The sequence below is a fragment of the Melanotaenia boesemani genome, chromosome 4, assembly GCF_017639745.1.
Source record: "Melanotaenia boesemani isolate fMelBoe1 chromosome 4, fMelBoe1.pri, whole genome shotgun sequence".
In the NCBI taxonomy this organism is placed as follows: Eukaryota; Metazoa; Chordata; class Actinopteri; order Atheriniformes; family Melanotaeniidae; genus Melanotaenia; species Melanotaenia boesemani.
In genome coordinates this window covers 40,272,922-40,299,302 of record NC_055685.1, presented here as the reverse complement: position 1 = coordinate 40,299,302, position 26,381 = coordinate 40,272,922, and the positions used below count along the sequence as shown (strand labels likewise).

Below are 26,381 nucleotides of genomic sequence, written 5' to 3'. Positions count from 1 at the left end.
GTCTATCATATATATAGCTTTGGTCTGAAGTTACTGGGTCACCTGGTTTAGAAGCTATTGAATTAAATAGGCTCCCAATAGTGGTTATTGACTGTATAAAAACACAAAACAGATATGCTGTTCTCTCCGTTTAACATCAGACTTCATCTTTTCTTTGGAGACAATGGATCATATGGACAGTTTATTGAAAATATTCTTTTATGAGAAATTACGTTTGTCGCAAAGTGTCAACATTTGTTGATGGTCCCTGAAACAGCGCATGGGGCTTCAGTGTGAATATCTGTATCCAACCTAAACCTGATTTAACCACGGTACAGCATCTTCCTGATGAGGAGGAGGATGAAGATGTGGAGAATAAAGGGAGGTGGATAACGAGGAGCTGTGTGATGTGTTTTCTTTTGAACATGATCATGTTCTTCTCATTGAGTCCTCACTGGAAACATCAAATTATAAAAACATGGTCAGAGATCATGGGCTAGGGTTATTTCCTGGTAGTGAAGACGTTTCCATGGAGACAACCAGGAAGCTGAGGACATATACAGCTTCACGTCCAACCAGAAAATCTTGAAAAACTGATTCTGGAGATGTGCCGAAGTTTAACGACAGGAGCCGAAATGATCCGACCGAAGACCACCCCTCCCCCTCCGTCTGTCAGCATCCACGGAGGAAGAGGATGAGCCCACCGCGCGCCGCTCTGTGACGGAGGAGCCGAACCAACCGGACTCCGGATCAGAGCCGGATCCCGGAGCGGTACCGGGCCCCGGAGCCGAGCCGGACTCGGTCCTCGGTGAGTCTCATCCTTTTTTTGACCGTTTCGGCATGGTGATCATCGCTGGTCAGAGACCTGTTCGTCACCGGCCAGGCGATGACGTCATCAGCTGTCGGGTCGTAGATCATGTGATTGTTAGCAGGTGTAGAAACGCGTGCTCAACATTACATCATGTGTGCGTGTGTATGAGACACATCAGTGACGTCATTCCTTCTTAAAGAAGGTCTCTGAGAGGTGACGTCATGTTTTTGGTGGGGTTTTTTTCTTTGATGGGGTTTCTGGTTCCGGTTTGGATTAAATGCAGGTGATCTGGGCTGAAACAACATGGCTGCCCGAATGTGGATTTTGGATGGATCCTCCTGAGGGTCTGTCATCCAGGGGCGTATCCGGGGTGTATCCGGGGTGGGGGACCTCCTACCTTCCCGGTAAGGTTCAACACCCCCATTAAATAAAAACAATAATGATAAAAAGAAATTTTCTGCAGTTCTAAAACTCCTCCTCCCTCTCATCCTCATCCTCCATCTCATCCTCCTCCTCCTCACTCTCATTCTCATCATCCCTCTCATCCTCCTCTTCCCTCTGATCCTCCTCCTCCTCCGACCTGCTGTGGGTGATCAGCTGATTGACGCAGCATATTGTTACTGGTTGCTAGGTAACGTTAGCTACATCTGGTTCGCGTTTCAGTAATAATGAGCTTTTTTAGATGTACATCTGCAGTCGTCATCCACCGCGCACACACCGATCCAGGCCAGGTTCACACATCTAGTGAGAGGTGAACAGGAAACCAGGAACGGGGACACAAATTACAGCCTTTGTTTCAGGTCTCGACTTCATGTAATATTGAACTGATTTAATAATCAGGTAAATATTAAGTGATCATTTAATGTAAAAAAAGTGAAGAAAACCCAAGATCAGTTAACATTAAATATTTGTAGTATCAGCTCTTTCTGCTCATACAAGACAGTAAAAGCAGGAATAGCAATTAATCATGATTTATATATAAATCTACCATCATCAACTTTGGTAAAGGTACCTTTACCAAGGATGTGTTACGGTGAAGAAGGAGCCAAACACCAGCTGCTGGTTGACAGAACTGGACTGTAAAACCAGACACACCAACCTGTTACTGCCTGGACTGATTACCAGAAAGCCTCTGACTCAACGCCACATACATGATCCCTCATTACAAACTCAACGAGGCTGTGGTAGACCACGCTGAAGGCCAATGTCAAGTCTCAACAAATATGGTACATACCAAGGAGACGCTCTGTCCCCGCCTCTGGTCTGCAAAGACCTGAACCCCCTCAGCCAGTTAACCAACAAGACTGGCTATCAACTCAGGAATGGGACCACCATAAGTCACCTCCTCTACATGGACGACATCCAGCTGCACCAGGATCTACATCAGGGACATCGGAATGTCGTTTGGACTGGAGGAATGTGGCCGGATGGTAACGAAGAGAGGGAAGGTAGTCCATACAGAGGGCATTGCCCTCCCAGAGGGCAGAATAGCGGATGTTGAGGAGCCCTACAAGTACCTTAGCATCCCACAAGCAAACAGCAACCAGGAAGAAGCCACAAGGAAAACTGCCACAGCCACATATCTACATCGAGTAAGGGAGGTCCTGAGAAGTCTGTTCAGTGGTCAGAACAAGATCCAGGCAGCTAACAGCGATGCGCTGCCAGAGATCAGACACCCTGCTGGGATAATAAGCTGCCAAAGGAGGACGTTCAGACCACAGATGTTAAAACATGGAAGCTGTTCACCATGAATGGAGGGTTCCACCCCAAATCCAGAGTCTAGAGGCTTTAGACTAAGCACAAAGAGGGAGGCCGAGGACTAGTGAGCATCAGGGCCGCCATCCAAGATGAAACATCCAAGCTCCATCAATACATCAGGAAGATGGTCCTGAGGGATGAAGCACCGAGTGTCTCAGGCAGCGGAACCTGGAGGAGAATGAAATGTGCCTCACTCTGCTCCTAAATGAGGACCAAGTCTCTAAACAACTCAAAACCCACGACCTGTCCTCTTGATCCTGTTCCCTCTGACATCCTGCAGAGCATTTTACCTACAATCAAACCTGCAGTAACCCATATTATCACCTCCTCTCTTAAATCCGGTGTCTTTCCTTCTGCCTTCAAGCAAGCTCGGGTTACCCGCTGCTGAAGAAACTCACACTCAACCCAGCCCAGGCTGGAAACTACCAGCCGGTCTCACTGCTTCCATTCATGTCTAAACTACTAGAGCGTGCCGTACGGTGTACATTTTAGGACATCCTCGTAGTCAGAGTCAGGTGTCAAGTATCAGGAAAAAGTTGTCAGATGTTAGTGTCAGAGTCAGGAAAAAAGTTGTCGGAGTCAGAAAAAAAGTTGTCAGAGTCGGAGTCAGAAAAAAAGTTGTCAGAGTCGGAGTCAGGAAAAAGTTGTCAGAACGACAGCTATGTCACTAAAATGCGACAACGCTGTACCATACATCACACAGTCCGCGACGAAGGCCAGTCAAACGTCTCAACCACGGGAAACGGTAAGACTGCCTGTTGTTCATTTTGATAATAAAACTTGACAAAAACTAAACAAACAAACGTATGCATAGCACTGTAATAGCATGTAAATGCATATGAATGTTTTTAAATTACAATGTTTGCTCTGTATCTTTATTTAGTTTCAATGATAGTCAGCAGAAAGGTTTAAACACTGCACTCTGAGATTCATGCACAATGAATGGGGGACCCGCTACGATAATAATAATAGCATGGCTCGAAATATGTGCATGCATTACGATTAAACACGCCAATCTGATTTGAGATATACGCCGAATGAATGGGGACCATGTAATGATAACGACTAAAGCTACGATAAAAGCAGTAATTGTAGGCGTCTTTGGCTGTAAATAACCACCTGTAGAGTCAAATAGATGATTTCACAGTGGCATTAATTTATTTTGCTAATAATTCATTGTCAACTACCTATTTCAGAAAATGGAAAAAATAAAACGCTACGAGGAGCTGAGGAGAGAGCTTGACAATGGTAACATTTCTTATCCATCAACAACACCACATTTGTTTAATATTATCACTGCAATGTATATCATTCTTTCAGGCGAAATCACCCAGAAAGGTTTTGACGCCAGAGTCAAAACCCTGCTGTCCAGCGCACAGAGAGAGGGTAAGCTTTTCAGTCAGTTATAAATTCTGATTGTTTAAATGATTTCATAGCCATTTTGAATTTAGGTTATTTCAGCACTTGCTTAGTAACATTTTCATTTTCATTGTAGTTGGTCCATCAGAGACACATGCAGTTTTGAGTAAGAGCAAACCTTTTTACTCTTAAAATTTTGTTGAGTTTGGCATTTTAACACCTTGCTCAGCCCTGTCCTCTGTCATTTGTACACATACAGGGACACACGCATGCCACACACACTCACTCATGCATTGTTACACTATTAAATGAGTTTAAAAAATCATATTTTGGAACCATGTTGGAAACATGGACTGATATATTGAGGTCAGCTAAAATTGTTCCATTTGTCATCAAAACTGAATTAAAAATCCTTTAACTTTTACAGCTGCAGCACAAGTCTTTGAATCAGCCAAAAAGCTGGTAAAAAAAAAACAATTTCCTCTCCGCAGACCGGCTCAAAAGAACTTTTTCAAGGTTTGTGACTAAACTAACAGTCGATGATTTCATACAAACAAATCAAATATACCTACTCGTTTTTTTATTGTGTAACTCTTCCATTTTTAGATAAGAATGACCCCCATGGAGTGGAAGTCAAGGACTAAGTTGTCCTCTGGGAGATTTGTTAAACTGGTTTTAGACGAAGCTCCACCAAGAGTCATCTTTAACGGCCATGAAACTTATGATGACCTGGTCAAAGCTGGAAGGGAGCGTTTCTGGTTGAAAGAAGAGGATAAAGACGGTTATGAATACACACTCTGCCATGCTGATGGCACAAGGTGGTCGAAACAGGAATTTGAGCAGGAGCATCTCACTCTCTCAGAAATCTCCAACCCCTGGAAGCGAACACTTTATATTGGAAAGAAGGAGCTGGGTAAGCAGGGCATAGTTATAGTTAGTATGTTTAACCTTAGAGTAGATTTTAATGTCACATTTTTACTTTTCTTGCAGAGGTTGTGTGTCTTGGGGAGGAGATACCCACCTCTGGTGTGCACCTTTATTTCTTTTCTTAACAATTGCCATGCCAGTATTTAAAATAAGATGTTGCATTAGGTTTGCAATTACATTTCAGAAAGTGCTAACATCCATCCCATTCTTCACCAGCACCAGGTTCATCAGCTGATGATGTCTTAAGAGAACATGAGGTAAAATCCTCCTGTAATCTAACTATGTTTTCTACTGATAAAAATTGAAATGTTTATATCGTGATTGATTATGCTCATACTGTAGGACAGACCCACGTCAGCTCAGTTGAGCGCAGGGCCAGAGAGTGAGCGAGTCAGTGAGGACATAGTAGTAGGGGCAAATGAACTTGTAGGGCCACAGAGTGCAGCAGCAGGAGCATCTGCCGAAGTTGCTCAGTTTGCATCCATGACACCTCCCACTCTCCCATCCTGTAAGCTATGAAAACTTGTGTGTCAAGTTGTTTGAAAATCAGTGCTATTAGTTTTGTTAGAAGAGACACCATTTCAATATAATCCAATTACATGACATTCTTGGTGTACCACACAACACTAATGTTTGTTTTATACTTTTTTTTTCTTTTTACCAAGTATATCTCCCCCGTGTCCCATTTGTGGATGTCTCCTTCATCAAATATGATGAAGACAAGCTACTTGGTGAGGGGAACTTTGGAAAAGTCTATGCTGGCTCCTTTCAGGGCACTCCTGCTGCAGTGAAACGCATCTTATGCACAGAGGGAAAACATGAAGATGATATACAGCATGAAATTCGTGTGTCCTTGTAAGTTACGCTGTCATCTTACTACTCGATGTGCAGACATAAATTTAAAATTTATCTTTAACCTTACAAAGCAAAAAAGGCTGATTGTGGTATTTCACTCCTGTTTCATTAGGAGATTGTCACACCCCAATGTTGTCCGACTCCTGGCAGTTGCCCGCACGGACGCATTCTTCCTGCTGGCAACGGAGTACATTCATGGGGCCACATTGGATGCAGTCCTTCACAAAGTGGATTGTCAGATACAGGTGCTGCTTTTTTTTCTCTAAGATTCCATTTTATTTTTCCTTTTGCTTTCACTTATTTCCCAGTAGAAAATTTTCAATCTAAAGGAGGGAAGGGGGGTTCGTCAAATAGTACACCTGCCAAGAATGAGAAATAATCAATATTTTAGTTAGTTTACTTGTGAAAGAAAGCAGGGTAACCTGCTTGTCTTTACTGTTGAATCTTTTATTCTGGAACTTTGCATGCGCTGTAATCAAACCCTTGAAACTTTGTTTTGGCAGTTTGAAGGAGACGACGGCACATTTGTTGCCCTGGATTTGTCTATGGCTATTGAATATGTTCACAGCCAAAGGGTAGTGCACCAAGACATAAAGCCAGCTAATGTCATGGTAGGCCAACTTCCTTTTATTAACGTTTATCTCAATAAGTAATTGTTAGTCCTTCACATATTGGTCTTTGACAGTCATTCCTCTGGCCCAGCAAAGCACTGCAGTACCCCAGGATTGAACTTACCCTACATCTTTTTTTCCAAAATGTTGTCCCTTTGTTGCAGGTGCACCATCGAACCAAACGTGCCGTGCTAACGGACTGGGGTCTGGCAAATATTCGCGACACTGTCATCCTGCGACAAGGCAGCAGGCAGCTTTCGCATGCTGTCGGACCAACTGGGGGAACACTTCTATACATGGCGCCTGAATGTGTAGTCAAATATCAGGATGCCAGTTTTCAGACTGATGTGTGGTCTCTGGGGGCTACCATTGTTGAGATATTCACTGGGTCCTTCCCATGGACAGTGAGGAAGCAAAAGGAGTTGGCCGCACTCATGGCAGCTGGGACTCCACCACATGCCCTGACCCAACTGGAGGGCAGATGTGATTACTTGCACAGCATTTTTAGTTACAACCCTTCTGAGAGGCCAACAGCCTCTCAGATTGTTGAGTTGATTAAGTCACAAGTAGATTTGCAGAGCCGGTATGGCTACACTTGGTAAACAACCCTTTTTGTTTTCCCTGTTAAAAAAAAAATTTAAAGAGCACTACGTTTGTTTACACTGTACTTCATGTTTTAAATCAACTATATTTGTTTAAAGTCATTGTAAACACTGTTCATTTTCAGGGATATCTAAAAAATTAAATGTGACAATTCCACAATATTAGACGACGACACAGTCTTTTTTTCACACATCTACTTTTATTGTCCTCCCATTTCTGCATGCAAAAATGTGTAGATGTCATTGGCCTCAGCAAATGTTGTTGGTAAGCTAATGGCATGGGTGTCCATGGCTGTGGCAAATTGCACGATGAGCTGGACATATGCAGCCAAACACTCATCTGCCGAACAAGGGAAAGGCTTGCCCCTCAGGATGCTTCCACATATATCCCGAAATGGTTGGTTTGCCACTGTCAGTGGTGCTCCACTCTCACAGATACTTTCGGCAGCATGAGCAAGAAGGTCTGCATCCACAGACCACAACATGTTGGTGTAGCCTGCAGTTAGGGCAGAAAAAAATAGTATTAATATTTTGTCTCAAACTGGGCAAAGATCAGAAAATGTTTCTTACAGCTCTCTTTATTTCGACTTTATTTACATCTTGAATTGTTGATCAATGATTGTAAATACATAATTTTATAGATTGTTGGGAAGTAATTGTATTTAGCACTAGGGTTGCAAAGGAGGAGAAAAAATTTTCAGTAAATTTCAATAAAGTTTCCTTATGAAGTTACGCTAGGTAATTTTGGAACTATTCCAAATTCAAAACTTTTCATGTAAATTCATTGGAATTATTGGGAAAATTATGTGAAGTAACTGGAATTTGGGAATAATTTTAACAAACTACTATATCCAAACATAAACATCAAGATGCTGTTGTTAAAATAAGATAAAAAAAAAAAGCTTTTAAACACTAATGCAATGGTATGTAGTCCACAAGCTCAAGTGTGGCCTCAGTACTCCAGGGTTGAAGAAATTATCACGGCACATGATGGAGGAACGCAGAGTGAATGTAGGGGGTGTGGCCTCAATAGTCCTGCAGTAAGCACTGTTTTGTTTGCATGTGATTGAATAGTATAGATATTCAAGTGTGCTTGTATTGAATCTGGTTGTTGTAGCCACTTTCATGTCCAAAATTAAGGACTGTACATTTTCCACCTGCTGCTGTGCTGTCCCCCACCCAAGAAACCCCCCTGGCGCCATGCAGAACAACCAGACATAGATAAGGTGACATGAAAAAGTTGCATGGTTTATACTTTTTGTAGTTGGACTGAAAAATCTAAAATTGGATTATTTTAGTATTTTGATATAACTTAGAATGACTAACTTTCCACCCAAATTAAATTAAAAAGTAGTTAATTGTTGCTAATGACATACCAGGAGGCGGTGAGGAGTACAGAACGTCAGGCTTCCCAAATGGACCTGGAGCTTTCCGTTGCTTGCGGATGCTGTGATTATTCCACATCATCTGCTCTGTCTTAAGGTCTTCTTGAAGCAGAGGAAGATAAGTGTACTGCAAGCAATTGCTACAGTGATGGCAAAGGGAACAGTCATAATTGGACAGATTTCATTACTGCACAGACTTTATGATTTAGCAGTTCATATCTTCCTTAGTATTGGCTTACATGTGAACAGGGTTATCCAACTCCAGGATGTTGTTGCTCATCATGGTCTAAAAAAGTGTAAAAAACAATGTCATTAAGCCTTCACACATTGTGCTCACATGCATTGCAGTGTCTGCAAAACATTATCATCTTCTATTTCCTGTTTATTTATCAATGACCAAATACCTCAAATGTTGACAGCCATTTTTTTATCCAGGTTTTTTTCAACACACTGTTGAAGAATTCAGCTCTCTAAGACACAGATAAACAAGAACTAAATTTAACCTTCAAGCATTTTTTCTAAAATTGATCCACATTCAAACATTGATCCAAAAAATCTCTATACTTGACTTGACTAACCTGATTGTGCACAGACTTCCCCATTCGAAAACATTCCTTTGCCCTATTTCCTAATCGCCTTAGGTGGAAAGCAACCTGCATCTCACCAACGACGAGGTTCTCCTTTCCTCGGTCACCCCGAATCAAACTGGGACAACCTGTAGAGAGAGAAAGGTGCATTGGCTGTCACAGTCCAACTCTAACAGTATGTGCAATGGAAAATTGGCTCGATGAGCTCATTAAGCCTTGGTCTTAAAAATGTAGTGTTTAGTCAAATGAAAGAGTGCTACATGTGTTTAAATTTAAGTTGAAATTCTCTATGGAAGGCCTGTAAAGGTTATCTTACAAGATCAGGAAATACAAGGCCAAAGGTCCAGAGGTATTGTTGTAGTTAAGGCCAGATGTGACAGGCCAAGGCTAATACTGGAGTGATACATGTGAAAGATGGCGAATGTATACAACCATACACAGAACACCTCCAAAGTCTAGCAAGATCACCTTGATGCAGATGGTGTCTTTTTCAATCTTTTTGCAGTTCAGAGAGGTTTGCGTAAAAAGCAGCTAAGTGGCAGGGTGGCACAGAAGAAGCATTTTCTCGACTCACAGTGGAAAGTAACAACTGATAACTGAGATATTTTTGTAGCCTCAACCCTAAACCAAAATGGTGATCAGTCTTTGTTGTTCGATCACTATAGAGTTGCTTTTAGGACCCTTTGCTGCCTCTCTTCAGAGAAGTGTCACAAAGTTAAACTTGCAGTTTCCCACCTCAAAAACCTTTTCCTGTGCAAATAATAATTTTTACATGCCTTCAAATCGTCATAGTTACAAGGGAGCCTAAACCTTTCACATTTGATTTCATGCCATAACATTAAGAACTACAATACCAAAATGCTCCAACACTTCAACACTTAGATGTCAATATAAAAGAAATGGTAACTGTTGTGATATTTTGTTCAGCAAGAAAGAGTTAACTACCTTGCAACCTCACAGCGGTGCCCAAGTGTTTGCAGACCAGTGTATGTGCAGAGAAATTTGATAAATTCTAGGTTTTAAGGTACATACCCCCCTGTTCCACCACGGCATCATAGAAATATCTTCCGACAAATGCTGGTCTCCTGTTAGATATGCCAACTTTCAACCAAATCACTTTTCTTGAAAATCTGAATTAACAGACAGAAGATATTCAGACCTCTCCGACTGTGAAATTTGATCAAATTACCACATAGGACACAACTAATGCAAGGGAAACTATAATGAAAGCCTCAAATAAAGGGTAAACAAATATTCAATAGCCTTTTGATTAAACAGTACAAAACATTGCAAATCATACCCATCAATACAAAGGTGGATCCACAGTCCAAAGAACTTAAGCTTGTCATTACCTGTTTGGAACCATCAAGACAACAGAAATGTATAAAATTACATTTAAAATACAACAGATGGGCATAATATAATTTGTTATGACCTTAAAAATGTATAACCTAAGGGAAAACAAGATAAAAAAATATGACAAATTCAGTTCCCTACATGCAGCAAAATAAGGTATTTAATTTTACACAACTGTAAGCATGCACTGCAACCAGGTTCTCAGTATAGATGCCAAGATAAAGCTATTCAAGGGAATTAAAGGGGTAAAACATATGTGAATCGACTACATCAGGGGTGCCCAAGTTCGGTCCTCGAGATCTACCATCCTGCAACTTTTAGATGCAACCCTTCTCCAACACGCTTGAATCAAAGGTCATCTGCATAAGGCAAATCGCCGGGTAATGATGGGATCCCTCCTGAATTATATGTCAGGTTTTGGGATCAGCTGGGGCCATTTCTTATGGATATGATTGTTTTCTCCATTGAAAAAGGCAAATTTTCTCGGGATGTTAACACAGCTCTTATTTCACTTCTATTAAAAAGATATAAGGACCCCACTGATTGTTCTAGTTACCGCCCCCTTAGTCTACTAAATTCAGATCTTAAGATCTTTGCCAAACTCCTTGCTCGCCGTCTTGAACGTTACATGCCGTTATTGATTAATCCTGACCAGACAGGCTTTATAAAATCACGACTGGCAACAGACAATGTAAGGCGTCTTCTTCATGTCATTGATGCAGCACCAAACGGAAACACACCTATGTCTGTGTTGTCGCTTGATGCCATGAAAGCCTTTGACCGGCTGGAGTGGTCGTTCCTGTGGTCTGTTTTGGAGGCAATGGGCTTTGGTAAACCCTTTATTGGATTAGTCCAAACCTTATATTCAAATCCCTCAGCCCAGGTGTTAACTGGTCAAATTTTCTCTCCTCCCTTTCCAGTCTCAAGATCTTCTCGCCAGGGCTGCCCGTTAAGCCCTGCTTTATTTGTCCTATCTTTGGAACCATTAGCTCAGCTGATTCGCCAATCCAGTATGATTTCACCCATCACTATTCATAATACGCGGCATCAGCTGTCTTTATATGCGGATGATATATTAATATTTCTAGAGAATTCTGCTCAATCTATGTCACACCTCCTGTCCATCTGTGAGAGGTTTGGAAGTATGTCAGGTTTTAAAATCAACTGGTCGAAATCGTCTCTCCTTCATCTAAATGACTCGGCCAGAATGTCAGTTCTGCCTGTTACGATCCCTATTGTGCAACAATTTACATACTTGGGAATTGAGATTTTCTCTTCTTTAAATCAAATTGTTAAACACAACTACTCTCATCTTCTAAGTAAGGTTCTGAGGGACATGGAGCAATGGAATGGTCTTCCTATATCTATTCGGGCTCAGGTGTCTCTTGTTAAAATGAGTGTTTTGCCTAGGATTAACTTTGTCAGCGCTATGATTCCGCTTCCTCCTCCACCGGACTACTGGAGCAAACTCCAATCTGCAACCTCTAAGTTCATCTGGAACCGAAAGCGACCACGTTTGAAAATGTCTACTTTACAGAGAAGAAGAGAAAATGGTGGCCTAGCCGTTCCTAATTTTAAAATTTATTCATGGGCGTTTGTGCTTAGACCTCTGCTGTCCTGGTTTGACTTACGCCCTGCTGTTCCTTGGCTCACATTAGAAAGCAACATAGTATACCCGTGGGTGCTTAAGGATGTCCCTTTTGTCAGCATATCTAATAAGCAATGTCAGCTTCGATTCGGCCCTATTGTCTCCCACCTTTTACTAACATGGAGGTTAGCTGAATCACACTGTGGTCTCACTTGCAAGTGGCACACCCTTTCTCCAGTATTCAGCAATAAGGCACTCCTGATAGGTGGAAGACCTATCTCTGCCCCACAGTGGGAGCGAAGGGGTGTACACTATCTGAAAGATATCTATGGGGCCTCTGGCCTGCTCTCTTTTTCTGATCTTAAGGATGCATTTGATCTCCCAGCTTCTTCCTTTTTTTTTTATTTGCAGTTAAGATCGGCGCTGAAGGCACATGGTATCCCATTGCAATATTCTTTACCGGTTCACCCTCTCCGAGACCTATTTACTAAGCAGGCTAAAACTACAGGAATGGTATCCAAATTATACAATTTTTTACTGGTAACGGACATCTCCACACTTCCGATAGAGAGGATCTGGAGAAGAGACTGCCCGGATATAGCCGAAAATTTTGATTGGAACAAAGTGTGGTCTAGCACTTATGAGGCATCACGCAACCCAGACCATCAGCAAATTCATTTTAATTTTTTACATAGAACATATCTCACCCCTGTCAAACTTCATCATATTAAAATTATTAATGACCACCTGTGTAGCCTATGTTCTTTAAAAGTGCCAGGCACATTTATTCATATGTACTGGGAATGCCCTCCTGTTGCACAGTTTTGGAGCAATGTTGCATCCAAATTATCTGTTTTGACCCAAGAAACTGTACCTGTCAATATTAGATTAGATTAGATTAGACTTTATTATCTCACAGTGGAGAAATTCACTTGTTACAGCAGCTCTATGCGTCTCTTGGTTCTGAATGACCTGACAACCTTTAATATTTCTAAACTGAAGAAGCGTGTACTCTTTGCCGGCCTTACAGCAGCCAAGAAAATGATTGCCACACGTTGGAAGGCACCTTATTCTCTCAGTACATCAGCTTGGATTCTCTCTTTTCTGGATGTTGTGTTTATGGAACTTTCAACCGCCAGAATTAATGGTGCTAATGACAGCACTCTTAACATCTGGCGTTGCACTGCTGACTCCCTGAAAAACATGTTGTAAGATTTTCATTTCATAACAGTATCACTGTTATTCTTGTCATTAGATGTAAAGTCCCCCCCTCCACCAAATTGTTATTATTATTGTTTATTATTATTGTTATTATCATTATTATTTTTGTGTGTGTGTATATGTGTGTGTGCGTACATCTGCATAGGTTTTTTTTTTTTTTTTTTTGTCTGTCTTGTGGATGTGTGTCTTTCTGTCAAGGTGTTCATTTGATGCATAAATATGCTGTTTTCCCATGATACGTTCCATGTCCTGGACCAATGTATGTTTGTAGAAACTGGGATCTGTTTGTTTCTTTCTTTGATAAAAGTTAATAAAAATTTGATCGCAAAAAAAAAAAGGTCATCTGCATGTCATTCAGCTCTGCAGAGGCCTGGTAACGAGCCAGTCATTTGAATCAGGTGTGTTGGAGAAGGGTTGCATCTAAAAGTTGCAGGATGGTAGATCTCGAGGACCGGATTTGGGCACCCCTGGACTACATCAACCACAATGGATGAAATAGTTAACATGTTTGCCATTAAATGCTCTCCTTTTAAAGTCACAACACATACCATCAATGTGCCAAGTGTCATTTGGGCCACGGCTAATGTAGTTCCTACGTGGGATTTTTTTCTGGCCAGGGTATCTTCTTCGAAGACCACTGGCATCCAGATTTCTCATGGCATCTGCAACATCCCCTCTTCAAAAACCAGGAGTAATAAATCAAGGCTTTGTATTTGTCAGTTGCATCCTTGTTACGTGGGGCTGTGTTGCTAGCACTGGTAGTACTGTTAATGTTAAAGTCAAGAAGACATAGATGCAACTCTTTTGCAAAAGAAGGATGAACCAAAAAGTACTTTTTCCTGTTGTGGTGCCCAAACACATGTTCAATCAGTTCAATAAACCTCATATCCCTATTGAAACGGCACTTGTGTCCATGAAGTATTATGTGTAACAAAATAATGTTGCTGATCCAAACACACAAGTTTGAAATAAAATTAATGTTAATCATCAGAATTGGCAAAACCTTTGAACCTGACTATCTCAGTCATGGCATGGTGAAAGGGTGTAATAGATTTAAAGAAAATCATTATGACTAATTTTGCCTGCAATAATGGTAAAATCAGTATATGGATTATTTACCTCTCAAAAAATACACAGTGCATGGAAAGAAAAACAAAATACACTGACTCCAACCTGTAGCAGGGCTGTATTCCCCTGACATCACGGACACGCTGCAGTATTGCCCTTATGCCTTGATCAGGACTGCCCTTTTTCATCTCACTCTGAAAAAGAGGACACGACAATGCCGGTTCAGTGTATTGGAGTCTCCAGTTAATACTACCATATTTATCATCCCATTAAGTTACCCAGTGTTTGAACATTATGAGTGCATGGGTGTTAAACCACAAGCTGTACAAAGACATAATTATAGACCAAGCAAAATAATGGTTTACCTCTACAGCTTTCTGAATTTCAAAAAAAGGACGCTGAAGACCTCTTCGTCTTAGCCCAAGTTCTTTCAAAAGCCGTCTTAGGTGTCTCGCACTTTAAGGTGACATATCAACAGCAATACAAAAGGTATGTTGCCATAAATAAAAAAACCTGCTACAATACCTTTATTATGCAAACATTGTGTCTATGCTATGTCTATGCTCTCTTTACTGACCTGATTTTCACTCCATTTGACATCAGCATGCCAAGAATTTCTCTCTGTTTGAGTCCTTTTTGAAACAATGATGCTATCATTGCATCTTAAAAAAAGGTGAACGATAGATTTGTGAAGTATCAACACTGACAAATACAATTACATTTGTGATTTCGTCTTTGGGCATATATTATATTATTGAGCATACCTCTGCTCTCAGCTGATGTGTCTGCTTTGAAGACTTGTGCTGTCCCTGTAACAATTCAATGAATATTGATTAACTCTTGAAGACAAATGGGGCATTTAGAGTTTTTTTTTTGTTGTTTGTTTTTTAATAACTGATGACAATTCAACAGTCCATGTTGTCAACATGGTTAGTTGACAGCTTACCCTCTCTCTGTGCGCTGGACAGCAGGGTTTTGACTCTGGCGTCAAAACCTTTCTGGGTGATTTCGCCTGAAAGAATGATATACATTGCAGTGATAATATTAAACAAATGTGGTGTTGTTGATGGATAAGAAATGTTACCATTGTCAAGCTCTCTCCTCAGCTCCTCGTAGCGTTTTATTTTTTCCATTTTCTGAAATAGGTAGTTGACAATGAATTATTAGCAAAATAAATTAATGCCACTGTGAAATCATCTATTTGACTCTACAGGTGGTTATTTACAGCCAAAGACGCCTACAATTACTGCTTTTATCGTAGCTTTAGTCGTTATCATTACATGGTCCCCATTCATTCGGCGTATATCTCAAATCAGATTGGCGTGTTTAATCGTAATGCATGCACATATTTCGAGCCATGCTATTATTATTATCGTAGCGGGTCCCCCATTCATTGTGCATGAATCTCAGAGTGCAGTGTTTAAACCTTTCTGCTGACTATCATTGAAACTAAATAAAGATACAGAGCAAACATTGTAATTTAAAAACATTCATATGCATTTACATGCTATTACAGTGCTATGCATACGTTTGTTTGTTTAGTTTTTGTCAAGTTTTATTATCAAAATGAACAACAGGCAGTCTTACCGTTTCCCGTGGTTGAGACGTTTGACTGGCCTTCGTCGCGGACTGTGTGATGTATGGTACAGCGTTGTCGCATTTTAGTGACATAGCTGTCGTTCTGACAACTTTTTTTCCGACGACTTTTTCCTGACTCCGACTCTGACAACTTTTTTTCTGACTCCGACTCTGACAACTTTTTTTCTGACTCTGACTCTGACAACTTTTTTTCTGACTCCGACAACTTTTTTCCTGACTCTGACACTAACATCTGACAACTTTTTCCTGATACTTGACACCTGACTCTGACTACGAGGATGTCCTAAAATGTACACCGTACTGCCGTCTTCAGTCAGGTCTCACAGTTCCTCCAAGACAACAACCTGTTAGATCCATATCAGTCTGGCTATAGGCAAGGCCGCTCTACTGAATCAGTCCAGCCAGTCCTTCCTTACCGCCACAGATAAGCGTGCAGCTTGACTCCATCACGCTTGTGTCTACGTCTTCTACCAGAAATCTTGGTGTCATGGTAGACAACCAGCTGACCTTTAAGGACCATGTTGCCTCGGTCTAGCTCTCTACAACTTTACATTTTTTTATTCTTTTATCTTTTTTTTAACAAAGAAAGTATATAAAGTATGTCCTTGTAAAAGGAAAACTTAAAGATGGTCTAAAAAGGGTCTATAACCAGTGGTCACTAACTGTAGACAAACTGGGATCTATTCTCCAAGTATCCAGGAGATAGCCACACCCCTGATTCCATATCTACACATTTTAAGTAATAATTAATGGTTAACTGTATGGAAAGCTTTGGTTAGATCTAAGAACACCCTATAAGATGCTGTTTGTTGTCAATGCATCAGATATTTTTCCACTAGATCAGGAAGTACCAGTCGTATTCCTACCAGGTCTGAACCCATGTTGTTGTTCACAGAGAATATCATGTTTGACTAGAAAATCGTAGAAGCTATCATTAAATATTTCTCCAGTATTTTTGAAAATTGTGATAAAAGTGTGAAAAGAGACATCATGTTTGTCCCAGCCTTTGAAATCAGGATAAAGAACTGGTTCCAGATGTGTGCGGTGGTTTGGCTGTTTACTAGATTTATATAAATACTGACGTCCAGTCCAGTCTGCTGAGCTTTTATTTTACATTTTTAACTATTGTTCATTTGTTCCCTGTATAAATACAGTTTTATCTAAATTTATTTTACCTACAATTTGATTACATCATCTTGATAAGAAATTATCTCTTTTGCCAAATTTGGCCGAATAATTTGTTAAATTAATTTGCAACATCATTAGATTGATTTTATTTTTTATTTTGTTGTAAAAAATAATTAAAGTAGAAGTATGACAGCTCTTTTTATTTTCTCATTTAATACACACCAAGTATTCTTAATATTTGAAGTGTTTTCTTCCAGTATATTATTCTAATCATTTATTTTACTAGAGCACATAATGCTTATTAACTTATTCTTATAACTTTTATATGTTTGTCCTGAGTTCTTTTTTTCAGGAAATTTTTGAACAACTTATTTTTTCTTAGTACAAACATCTTGAACACAACTGATTTTTCAGCTGATTTATTTTTCTTTAGCTTGTGGAGTAAAGGGCTTTTTTTCTTAAAGGTTAATAATGATTCAGAAAACTCTCATAAGCCATGTTTACATCCTCAACATGAACTTCATCCAGGTATAATTAAATCAGCTTTAAATGTTTTTACTAATTCTCGAGTTTTTTTGTCTTGAAGCTCCAGTAGTTTAACTTTTGGTAACTTTTCTGTACGATTGTAAAAACGGGTAAATGTTCGGTTCTGTCAGCCATTAGAAGTCACCGTAACACATCAGTATGTAGCGATAGTGTAGCGACAACATATCATCACTATATTATCAATATATTATCAATATATTATCAATATAACATCAATATATCATCAATATATTATCGATATATTATCAATATATCATCAATATAACATCAACATATTATCAATATATCATCAATATATCATCAATATATTATCGATATATTATCATTATAACATCAATATATCATCAATATATTATCAATATATTATCAATATATCATCAATATATTATCAATATATCATAAAAATATCATTATCAATATAACATCAATATATTATCGATATATTATCAATATATTATCAATATCACATCAATATATTATCGATATGTTATCAATATATTATCAATATAACATCGATATATTATCAATATAACATCAATATATTATCAATATATCATAAAAATATCATCAATATATTATCAATATCACATCAATATATTATCGATATGTTATCAATATATTATCAATATCACATCAATATATTATCGATATATTATCAATATATTATCAATGTAACATCAAGATAACATCACTATATCATCAGTATAACAGTGATATATTATCAATATATTATCAATATAACATCAATAAATTATCAATATATCATCAAAATATCATCAATATATTATCAATATAACATCAATATATTATCGATATATCATCAATATCACATCAATATATTATCGATATATTATCAATATATTATCGATATAACATCAATATATCATCAATATATCATCAAAATATCATCAATATATTATCAATATAACATCAATATATTATCAATATATCATCAATATATCATTGATATATCATCAATATAACATCAATATATTATCGATATATTATCAATATATTATTAATATAACATCAATATATCATCAATATATTATCAGTATAACATCAATATATTATCAATATATTATCAATATAACATCAATAAATTATCAATATATCATCAAAATATCATCAATATATTATCAATATAACATCAATATATTATCGATATATTATCAATATATTATCAATGTATTATCAATATATTATCAATATAACATCAGTATATTATCAATATATCATCAATATTTCATCAATATATCATCGATATATTATCGATATATTATCAATATAACATCAATATAACATCAATATATTGTCAATATAACATCAATATATCATCAATATATTATCGATATATTATCAATATATCATCAATATAACATCAACATATTATCAATATATCATCAATATATCATCAATATATTATCGATATATTATCATTATAACATCAATATATCATCAATATATTATCAATATATCATAAAAATATCAATATATTATCAATATATCATCAATATATCATCGATATATTATCGATGTATTATCAATATAACATCAATATAACATCAATATATGGATGGATGGATGGATGGATGGATGCTGCTCACCGCTTTACTTGGAAGGTTTTGATAGAACTTCATCTCTACTTGTGAAGAACATATTAAATCTTTCGATTTGAAACATGAAGTTTCTTCATGAAGCCAGAAAATGCTGCTGCAGTAAATTTAGTTTTTGAATAATCGAGTTTAGATTAAAATGTGTAACTGATATTTTGTCTTTTGTAATCAGATTACTTTCAGACTGGTCTGACAACATTCACACTGAGGACGTCGTGTAGGATAGAAATGTCTCTGGATCATTTAGGGTATCCTGATATTTAAACTCTGTGTAGTCGAACATTTGAAACTAAACTTTCATAACTTGCGTCACCAGTTTGTCCTGTTGAGGACTCTGGTCCATCCAGAGTTTTTGTCCTGCTGAGGACTCTGGTCCATCCAGAGTTTTTGTCCTGCTGAGGACTCTGGTCCATCCAGAGTCTTAGCAGGTCTTATTTTTATTTATAGTGGGTAGTCTTCATCATCTCGGTGATAACCACGAATTTTACCTGCTCTGGGTTCCGTTCAGCTTCATCAAATCTTCGCAGGTTCTTGTCTAGGTGTCACCAATCTTCTCTCTTCTCAGGTTCCTGGCTTTCCTAGATTTCAGAATTTTTTTCTAAGGCTCATTCACATAGACACTTTCAGTGTTTTAGCTTTTCTCAGCACCTCCATGCTGTGTTTCCTGCTAGCAAGCCTGATGGGAATAATTGGCTTTTTGCTGTTTTTTGAGCCAAAGTATGACAAGCAGCAACATCTTTACTGTCTGTCGTGATGCTCTGCTGGTAAAGAACTTGATTTCCTGATCTTCCAATGAAGAAGTATCTGGATTTAGAGCAGGAGGTTTCCGGTCTTCTCCCCGGTCACCGGCTGCAGCCTGAGCGTTAGTGCCATGTATTTCAAGCCCTGATATCAGGAGGTCATCCATCCTTGAATCCTGCTCCAAGTCATTAATTCTTCGTTCCAGTTGTTCATTATTTTCCTTTTCTTGCCTTAAAGTTTTGAGTTGTTTGATCTCATCTAGTGCTTCTTGTAGGCCTCTCTGTTGTTTTGCCACTGTAGTTATTTCTTGTGACATAAGATCCAAAGATTTCTTTATGTCCTCCAGATCTTCAGCCAGTTTCCCTGTGGGCATTGACTACTGCACCTCCTTACTGGCTGGCCTGCCTGCATGCTCAGTTAAACCTCTGCAGATGATCCAGAACGCAGCAGCACGTCTGGTCTTCAACCAGCCCAAAAGAGCTCATGTCACTCCGCTGCTAATCGCTCTCCACTGGCTTCCAGTTGCAGCGCATCAGATTCAAAGCTCTGCTTCTGGCTTACAAAACAATAACCCAAACGGCTCCGGTCTACCTCCACTCCTTAATCCAGGGCTACACTCCCTCTCCACAGTTACGCTCTAACAGTGAAAGACGCCTAGTGCTCCCACCACAAGGTGGCGCCACATCAGTAGCTAGACTCTTCTCCTCTGTTGTTCTCCGGTGGTGGAACCATCTACCAAACCAGGCAGGACTCCGGGTGCAGTCTGTGCAAAGAGGCCCCAGAAACAATCCAGCTCCTCACAGCAGGGTGTAAGATGCTGGCAGGTAAAGAATACATGGAACGCCGGCATAGTGTCCAGAAACACATGAGCAGCATATGGACTGGAGGCCGCTAGGTCACACTGGAAACACCTCCTGTTCTCTGCAAGCTGACCAGAATTCATTCTGTTAATATTACTTCTGTCAGGCAGAGTAATCTTATTACTGTCTGCAGTTACATGAGGTGATGCAAGATGTCCCATTCTGTCTCCTAGCAACAGTAACCATGGTTGTGTTACCATGGCTCAGCAGGACTCTTAATCATCAGGAAACCTGAAATGAGTGTGAGCTGAGGAGCATGTGGCTGGTTAGTAACGAGGACCCTGGAGACGGCACACGGCCCTGCGGTGCGTCGTGGAGGATGAAGATTAAATCTGACCTGGTCGCTACCATCAGTCCACATATTTTAGTATCCGCAAGATCAGTCACTCCAAGGTGGAACATCCTCCAGGATGAGGTCTGGACTCTGTAGATCCGGGTTATTCCTGGACCGAACCTGCTGGGACGTCCACTCCTGGACGATCATCAGCTGTCTGGAAGGTTAAATGTCTCTCTGTAGGATGATGGACTCCAGGAGGTCTGGAAATGATCGGACCTTCCCAGACTTGCACACACAGATCCCAAAGACGGATATCGATGTTGAGGTTTTAGTTTCTTCCTGGTGCCTCATCATGAATGTTTCCTGTTAATATTTTTATTAAATATTAAAAACTGTCCTGATTACCAACAGCTGCTTCTCTGAGACCATTCTGATGTCTTTCCTCCTTGGCATCATGTTGACACACCTGGATTACCCTGAAGCTTTTCTAGAGCAGCTCACACTGACGATCAAAGGATCAAGTTATTGATCAGCAGCTGCTGGCTGACCCTCTGATGATGCAGCAGAGTGTGATGGTGTGTGTCTGTGTGCAGGTCTGCCATGCCGCTGGTGAAGCGGATCATCGAGCCCCGGTACCTGTGCCGTGGCGCTCTACCTGACGGGGTCGCCAGTGAGCTGGAATGCGTCACCAACAGCACGCTGGCCGCCGTCATCAAGCAGCTGGGAGGCCTCAGTGAGTAGGTTGTCCTGGTCCAACGTTTCTGGATCAGAACTTCAGTAAGAACCTGGTCTTGCTACCGCAGCTTCTATCTGATGACGTGTTTCCTGTTGGTGGCGGGCAGGTCGTCATGCGGAGGACATCTTCACTGAGCTGTTCATGGAGGCGAACAGCTTCTACCTGCGGATGAACAACCTGCAGGAGAGGGTGGACCTGCTGGCGGTGAAGGTCACTCAGCTGGACTCCACCGTGGAGGAAGGTGGGTAACTGTCTCTCATCAGGACCACCCAGAGCAGCCCATCCTCATCCATAAAAGCTGCTACAGACTGGTTTATACTGGGATTAAAAGCTGTTACAGACTGGTTTATACTGGGATTAAAAGCTGCTACAGACTGTTTTATACTGGGATTAAAAACTGCTACAGACTGGTTTATACTGGGATTAAAAGCTGTTACAGACTGGTTTATACTGGGATTAAAAGCTGCTACAGACTGTTTTATACTGGGATTAAAAACTGCTACACACTGGTTTATACTGGGATTAAAAGCTGCTACAGACTGTTTTATACTGGGATTAAAAGCTGCTACAGACTGTTTTATACTGGGATTAAAAACTGCTACAGACTGGTTTATACTGGGATTAAAAGCTGTTACAGACTGGTTTATACTGGGATTAAAAGCTGTTACAGACTGGTTTATACTGGGATTAAAAGCTGTTACAGACTGGTTTATACTGGGATTAAAAGCTGCTACAGACTGGTTTATACTGGGATTAAAAGCTGTTACAGACTGGTTTATACTGGGATTAAAAGCTGTTACAGACTGGTTTATACTGGGATTAAAAGCTGCTACAGACTGTTTTATACTGGGATTAAAAACTGCTACAGACTGGTTTATACTGGGATTAAAAGCTGTTACAGACTGGTTTATACTGGGATTAAAAGCTGCTACAGACTGTTTTATACTGGGATTAAAAACTGCTACACACTGGTTTATACTGGGATTAAAAGCTGCTACAGACTGTTTTATACTGGGATTAAAAGCTGCTACAGACTGTTTTATACTGGGATTAAAAACTGCTACAGACTGGTTTATACTGGGATTAAAAGCTGTTACAGACTGGTTTATACTGGGATTAAAAGCTGTTACAGACTGGTTTATACTGGGATTAAAAGCTGTTACAGACTGGTTTATACTGGGATTAAAAGTTGCTACAGACTGGCTTATACTGGGATTAAAAACTGCTACAGACTGGTTTATACTGGGATTAAAAGCTGTTACAGACTGGTTTATACTGGGATTAAAAGCTGCTACAGACTGGTTTATACTGGGATTAAAAGCTGCTACAGACTGGTTTATACTGGGATTAAAAGCTGTTACAGACTGGTTTATACTGGGATTAAAAGCTGCTACAGACTGGTTTATACTGGGATTAAAAGCTGTTACAGACTGGTTTATACTGGGATTAAAAGTTGCTACAGACTGGCTTATACTGGGATTAAAAACTGCTACAGACTGGTTTATACTGGGATTAAAAGCTGTTACAGACTGGTTTATACTGGGATTAAAAGCTGCTACAGACTGGTTTATACTGGGATTAAAAGCTGCTACAGACTGGCTTATACTGGGATTAAAAGCTGCTACAGACTGGCTTATACTGGGATTAAAAGCTGCTACAGACTGGCTTATACTGGGATTAAAAGCTGCTACAGACTGGTTTATACTGGGATTAAAAGCTGCTACAGACTGGTTTATACTGGGATTAAAAGCTGCTACAGACTGGCTTATACTGGGATTAAAAGCTGCTACAGACTGGCTTATACTGGGATTAAAAGCTGCTACAGACTGGCTTATACTGGGATTAAAAGCTGCTACAGACTGGCTTATACTGGGATTAAAAGCTGCTACAGACTGGTTTATACTGGGATTAAAAGCTGCTACAGACTGGTTTATACTGGGATTAAAAGCTGCTACAGACTGGCTTATACTGGGATTAAAAGCTGCTACAGACTGGTTTATACTGGGATTAAAAGCTGCTACAGACTGGTTTATACTGGGATTAAAAGCTGCTACAGACTGGTTTATACTGGGATTAAAAGCTGTTACAGACTGGCTTATACTGGGATTAAAAGCTGCTACAGACTGGTTTATACTGGGATTAAAAGCTGCTACAGACTGGTTTATACTGGGATTAAAAGCTGCTACAGACTGGCTTATACTGGGATTAAAAGCTGCTACAGACTGGCTTATACTGGGATTAAAAGCTGCTACAGACTGGCTTATACTGGGATTAAAAGCTGCTACAGACTGGTTTATACTGGGAAGCTCCAGAAGCTTCCATCTAGTTGCTGACAGCTGATTCTGTTGTTCAGTTTCTCTGCAGGACATCAACATGAGGAAGGCTTTCAGGAGTAGCACCATCCAGGATCAGCAGGTGGTGTCACGGAGCTCCATCCTCAACCCGGTGCTGGAGATGTACCAGCACTGTGACAAGCCTCCACCCCTAAACATCCTGACCCCCTACAGGTCAGTTTACCCCCCCCCACCCCCCCCCCCACACACACAGCTCAGTTTAACCAACGATTCCTGTGTCTTCCAGGGACGATAAGAAGGACGGTCTGAAGTTCTACACCGATCCATCTTATTTCTTCAACCTGTGGAAGGAGAAGATGCTGCAGGCCACCGAGAACAAACGCAAGGAGAAAAGACGACACAAGGTCCTTCTACACCTCCATCATCATCCATCCATCCATCCATCCATCCATCCATCCATCCATCCATCCACTGTGTTTCTTTGTTTCCAGGAGCAGAAGCATGTGGAGGAGTCTTCAGGACGGGATGTGAAGAAGGTGAGTTTCTGGATCACAGAAATCTGGAGAGAAACTTCTGAAATTTTCAGGAGTTTCCACTTTCTGTCTGAAGCTCCGAATAAAATAAAATCAGAGTTGCAGCTTTGTGTTTAGCAAGCAGCTGATGTGGTTCCTGGTAGGTTCCTGTAGTACCACATGACTTACAGGAAGTTAAGCCGTGTAAAAGAAACAGGAGACATTTCAGCACCACAGAAGAAGACTTTGACAAACTTACTTGCTGTTGCTGGAAATTAGTGATTGAGAAGATGAGATGGAGTCTACACAGACTGCCATCATTTCATTTTGTTAGAGACAAGCATAACTGACATAACCTGTTAACTTGTTTAACTGACTGTAAACTAGTTTGACCTAGTTTTAGTCCTGTAGACTAGTTATAAGTGGTGTTTATGTCTGGCCGGTAACCTGCTGGTCGCTCTCATCATGTGACCCGTCCTCGCACCAGGTTCGTAAAGCTCGGAACCGGCGGCAGGAGTGGAACCTGATGGCGTATGACAAGGAGCTCCGCCCAGATGCTCGCATGACGCCGTCTCCTTACCACACCTCTGATGGCTCCATCTCACCTGACAGGTAAGCACATCTCATCTCTTCACACACTTCAAAAGAACCCTCAGAACCCCCTCCCCCTCCCCCCACAGGTCAGGGACATCAGATGACCCCCCCAGTCCACACCATCTCCCCGGCCATGATGGGAAGGACCATGTCACCATGGCTACCAGTAGCAGCGGTCAGACTCAGTCATTGGACCGCGGCCTTCGACCCACCTCTGCATCCTCCTCGGTCACCGTGGCGACAGCCCGGCAGCACTCTCTGGGACGCAACCAGCCGCATCATCACCACCACCCGCCGCCGCTGCCTGGCTCAGCCAATCAGAACGGAGCACGGAGCACCACTGCCAAGGAGGCCAAGTACACACATCCACACACGTACATATACACACACACACATGCACAGTCGCTGCTAACTTCGCCATTTCTCTGCAGCGACAGTCAGATCCCACCGGCTCCCCCGCTGCCCCCTCCGCTCGTCTTGTCGGCAGGACAGATGGGGTTTCCCAGCAACGCCCTCAATGCTGCCATGGCAACACCACTGCACCCTGCAGCTGGTGCTGGTAACCAAGGTAACAGAGATCAGGCTTTAAACATGACAGCACCTGGTCCAACTGGACTCAAAAGCGGTCTGACTATCACTTAATTATGACGTCCCAGCTTGTTTGAATTCATGCTTGTGTTGTTCTTACTCTCAAATGTAAGTCGCTTTGGATAAAAGCGTCTGCTAAATGACTGTAGAATAGAATAGAATAGAAACATAAACAAAACATCAGCTGATAGACTGACCGACCAATCACATCCCCTTTTCTGTCTGCAGGTGGTTTCCTCTCTTGCCCTTACAGCCCCTCCCCTGCCCCTCCTCCCCCTGCCAACTATGTCCCCTCCCGCCCCCCAGGCCAGGCCCCGCCCTCAACAGCTGCAGCACCGCCGTTGCCCCCGACCACAGATGGCAAGAAGTCATCTGGGAGTCTAAACGTGCCGATGAACGACGCCCGCAGCGACTTGCTGGCGGCCATACGCCGAGGTGAGTTCCTTTACTGGTCTGTCCTGGTCTGTCCTGGTCTGTCCTAGCCTAACTGGTCTGTCTGGTGTGCAGGGATCCAGCTCAGGAAGGTCCAGGAGCAGCGTGAGCAGGAGGAAGCCAAGAAGCGAGAGCCCGCAGGAAACGACGTGGCCACCATCTTGTCTCGGCGCATCGCCGTGGAGTACAGCGAATCAGAGGAGGAGTCTGAGCCCGAGGACCAGGAGTGGTCTGACTGAGGATCCCGGATCAGTCCAGAAACTGTTCCTGATGACAACACCCAGAGCCAGAGCCAGAACCAGACCCAGAACCAGAACCAGAACCAGAGCCAAAGCCAGAGCCAGAGCCAGA

General features: G+C 40.9%; 3 protein-coding genes across 13 annotated transcripts; 2 read left to right on the top strand and 1 right to left on the bottom strand.

Moving 5' to 3' along the window:
* The first annotated feature begins 351 nt into the window (after positions 1–351).
* LOC121638920 (wiskott-Aldrich syndrome protein family member 3-like) lies at positions 352–26,381 on the top strand. Of its 4 annotated transcripts, XM_041984013.1 has the most exons (11): positions 402–787; positions 21,468–21,607; positions 21,717–21,851; positions 23,964–24,117; positions 24,191–24,308; positions 24,396–24,440; positions 24,904–25,028; positions 25,097–25,366; positions 25,442–25,578; positions 25,827–26,033; positions 26,106–26,381. In XM_041984013.1, exons 2-11 carry the CDS (start codon positions 21,475–21,477, stop codon positions 26,267–26,269), a joined length of 1,488 nt encoding a protein of 495 aa, XP_041839947.1. In that variant the 5' UTR covers positions 402–787; positions 21,468–21,474; the 3' UTR covers positions 26,270–26,381. The 4 variants fall into 4 exon arrangements, with proteins under 4 accessions (XP_041839944.1, XP_041839945.1, XP_041839946.1 ...); XM_041984011.1 differs by having other exon boundaries at positions 356–787; positions 24,191–24,440; XM_041984012.1 differs by having other exon boundaries at positions 400–787; positions 25,097–25,578.
* On the top strand, positions 3,028–7,064 carry LOC121638919 (mitogen-activated protein kinase kinase kinase 2-like). Of its 5 annotated transcripts, XM_041984005.1 has the most exons (14): positions 3,028–3,117; positions 3,149–3,293; positions 3,745–3,796; positions 3,869–3,934; positions 4,044–4,073; positions 4,335–4,423; positions 4,514–4,820; positions 4,898–4,933; positions 5,051–5,091; positions 5,177–5,342; positions 5,500–5,689; positions 5,802–5,934; positions 6,193–6,300; positions 6,465–7,064. In XM_041984005.1, exons 1-14 carry the CDS (start codon positions 3,092–3,094, stop codon positions 6,900–6,902), a joined length of 1,827 nt encoding a protein of 608 aa, XP_041839939.1. In that variant the 5' UTR covers positions 3,028–3,091; the 3' UTR covers positions 6,903–7,064. The 5 variants fall into 5 exon arrangements, with proteins under 5 accessions (XP_041839939.1, XP_041839938.1, XP_041839942.1 ...); XM_041984004.1 differs by having other exon boundaries at positions 3,745–3,934; XM_041984008.1 differs by lacking the exon at positions 5,177–5,342 and having other exon boundaries at positions 3,745–3,934; positions 5,607–5,689.
* LOC121638921 lies at positions 7,099–23,921 on the bottom strand. Of its 4 annotated transcripts, XM_041984017.1 has the most exons (16): positions 23,910–23,921; positions 21,280–21,285; positions 15,192–16,006; positions 15,054–15,119; positions 14,872–14,916; positions 14,685–14,769; positions 14,473–14,563; positions 14,213–14,301; positions 13,588–13,715; positions 10,175–10,226; positions 9,907–10,004; positions 8,866–9,002; positions 8,692–8,757; positions 8,527–8,573; positions 8,279–8,427; positions 7,099–7,398 (listed from the first exon to the last, which is right to left on the bottom strand). In XM_041984017.1, the coding sequence occupies exons 3-16, from the start codon at positions 15,238–15,240 to the stop codon at positions 7,103–7,105; spliced, it is 1,398 nt and encodes a 465-aa protein (XP_041839951.1). In that variant the 5' UTR covers positions 15,241–16,006; positions 21,280–21,285; positions 23,910–23,921; the 3' UTR covers positions 7,099–7,102. The 4 variants fall into 4 exon arrangements, with proteins under 4 accessions (XP_041839951.1, XP_041839949.1, XP_041839948.1 ...); XM_041984015.1 differs by having other exon boundaries at positions 15,054–16,006; XM_041984014.1 differs by lacking the exons at positions 21,280–21,285; positions 23,910–23,921 and having other exon boundaries at positions 15,192–15,243; positions 15,695–15,795.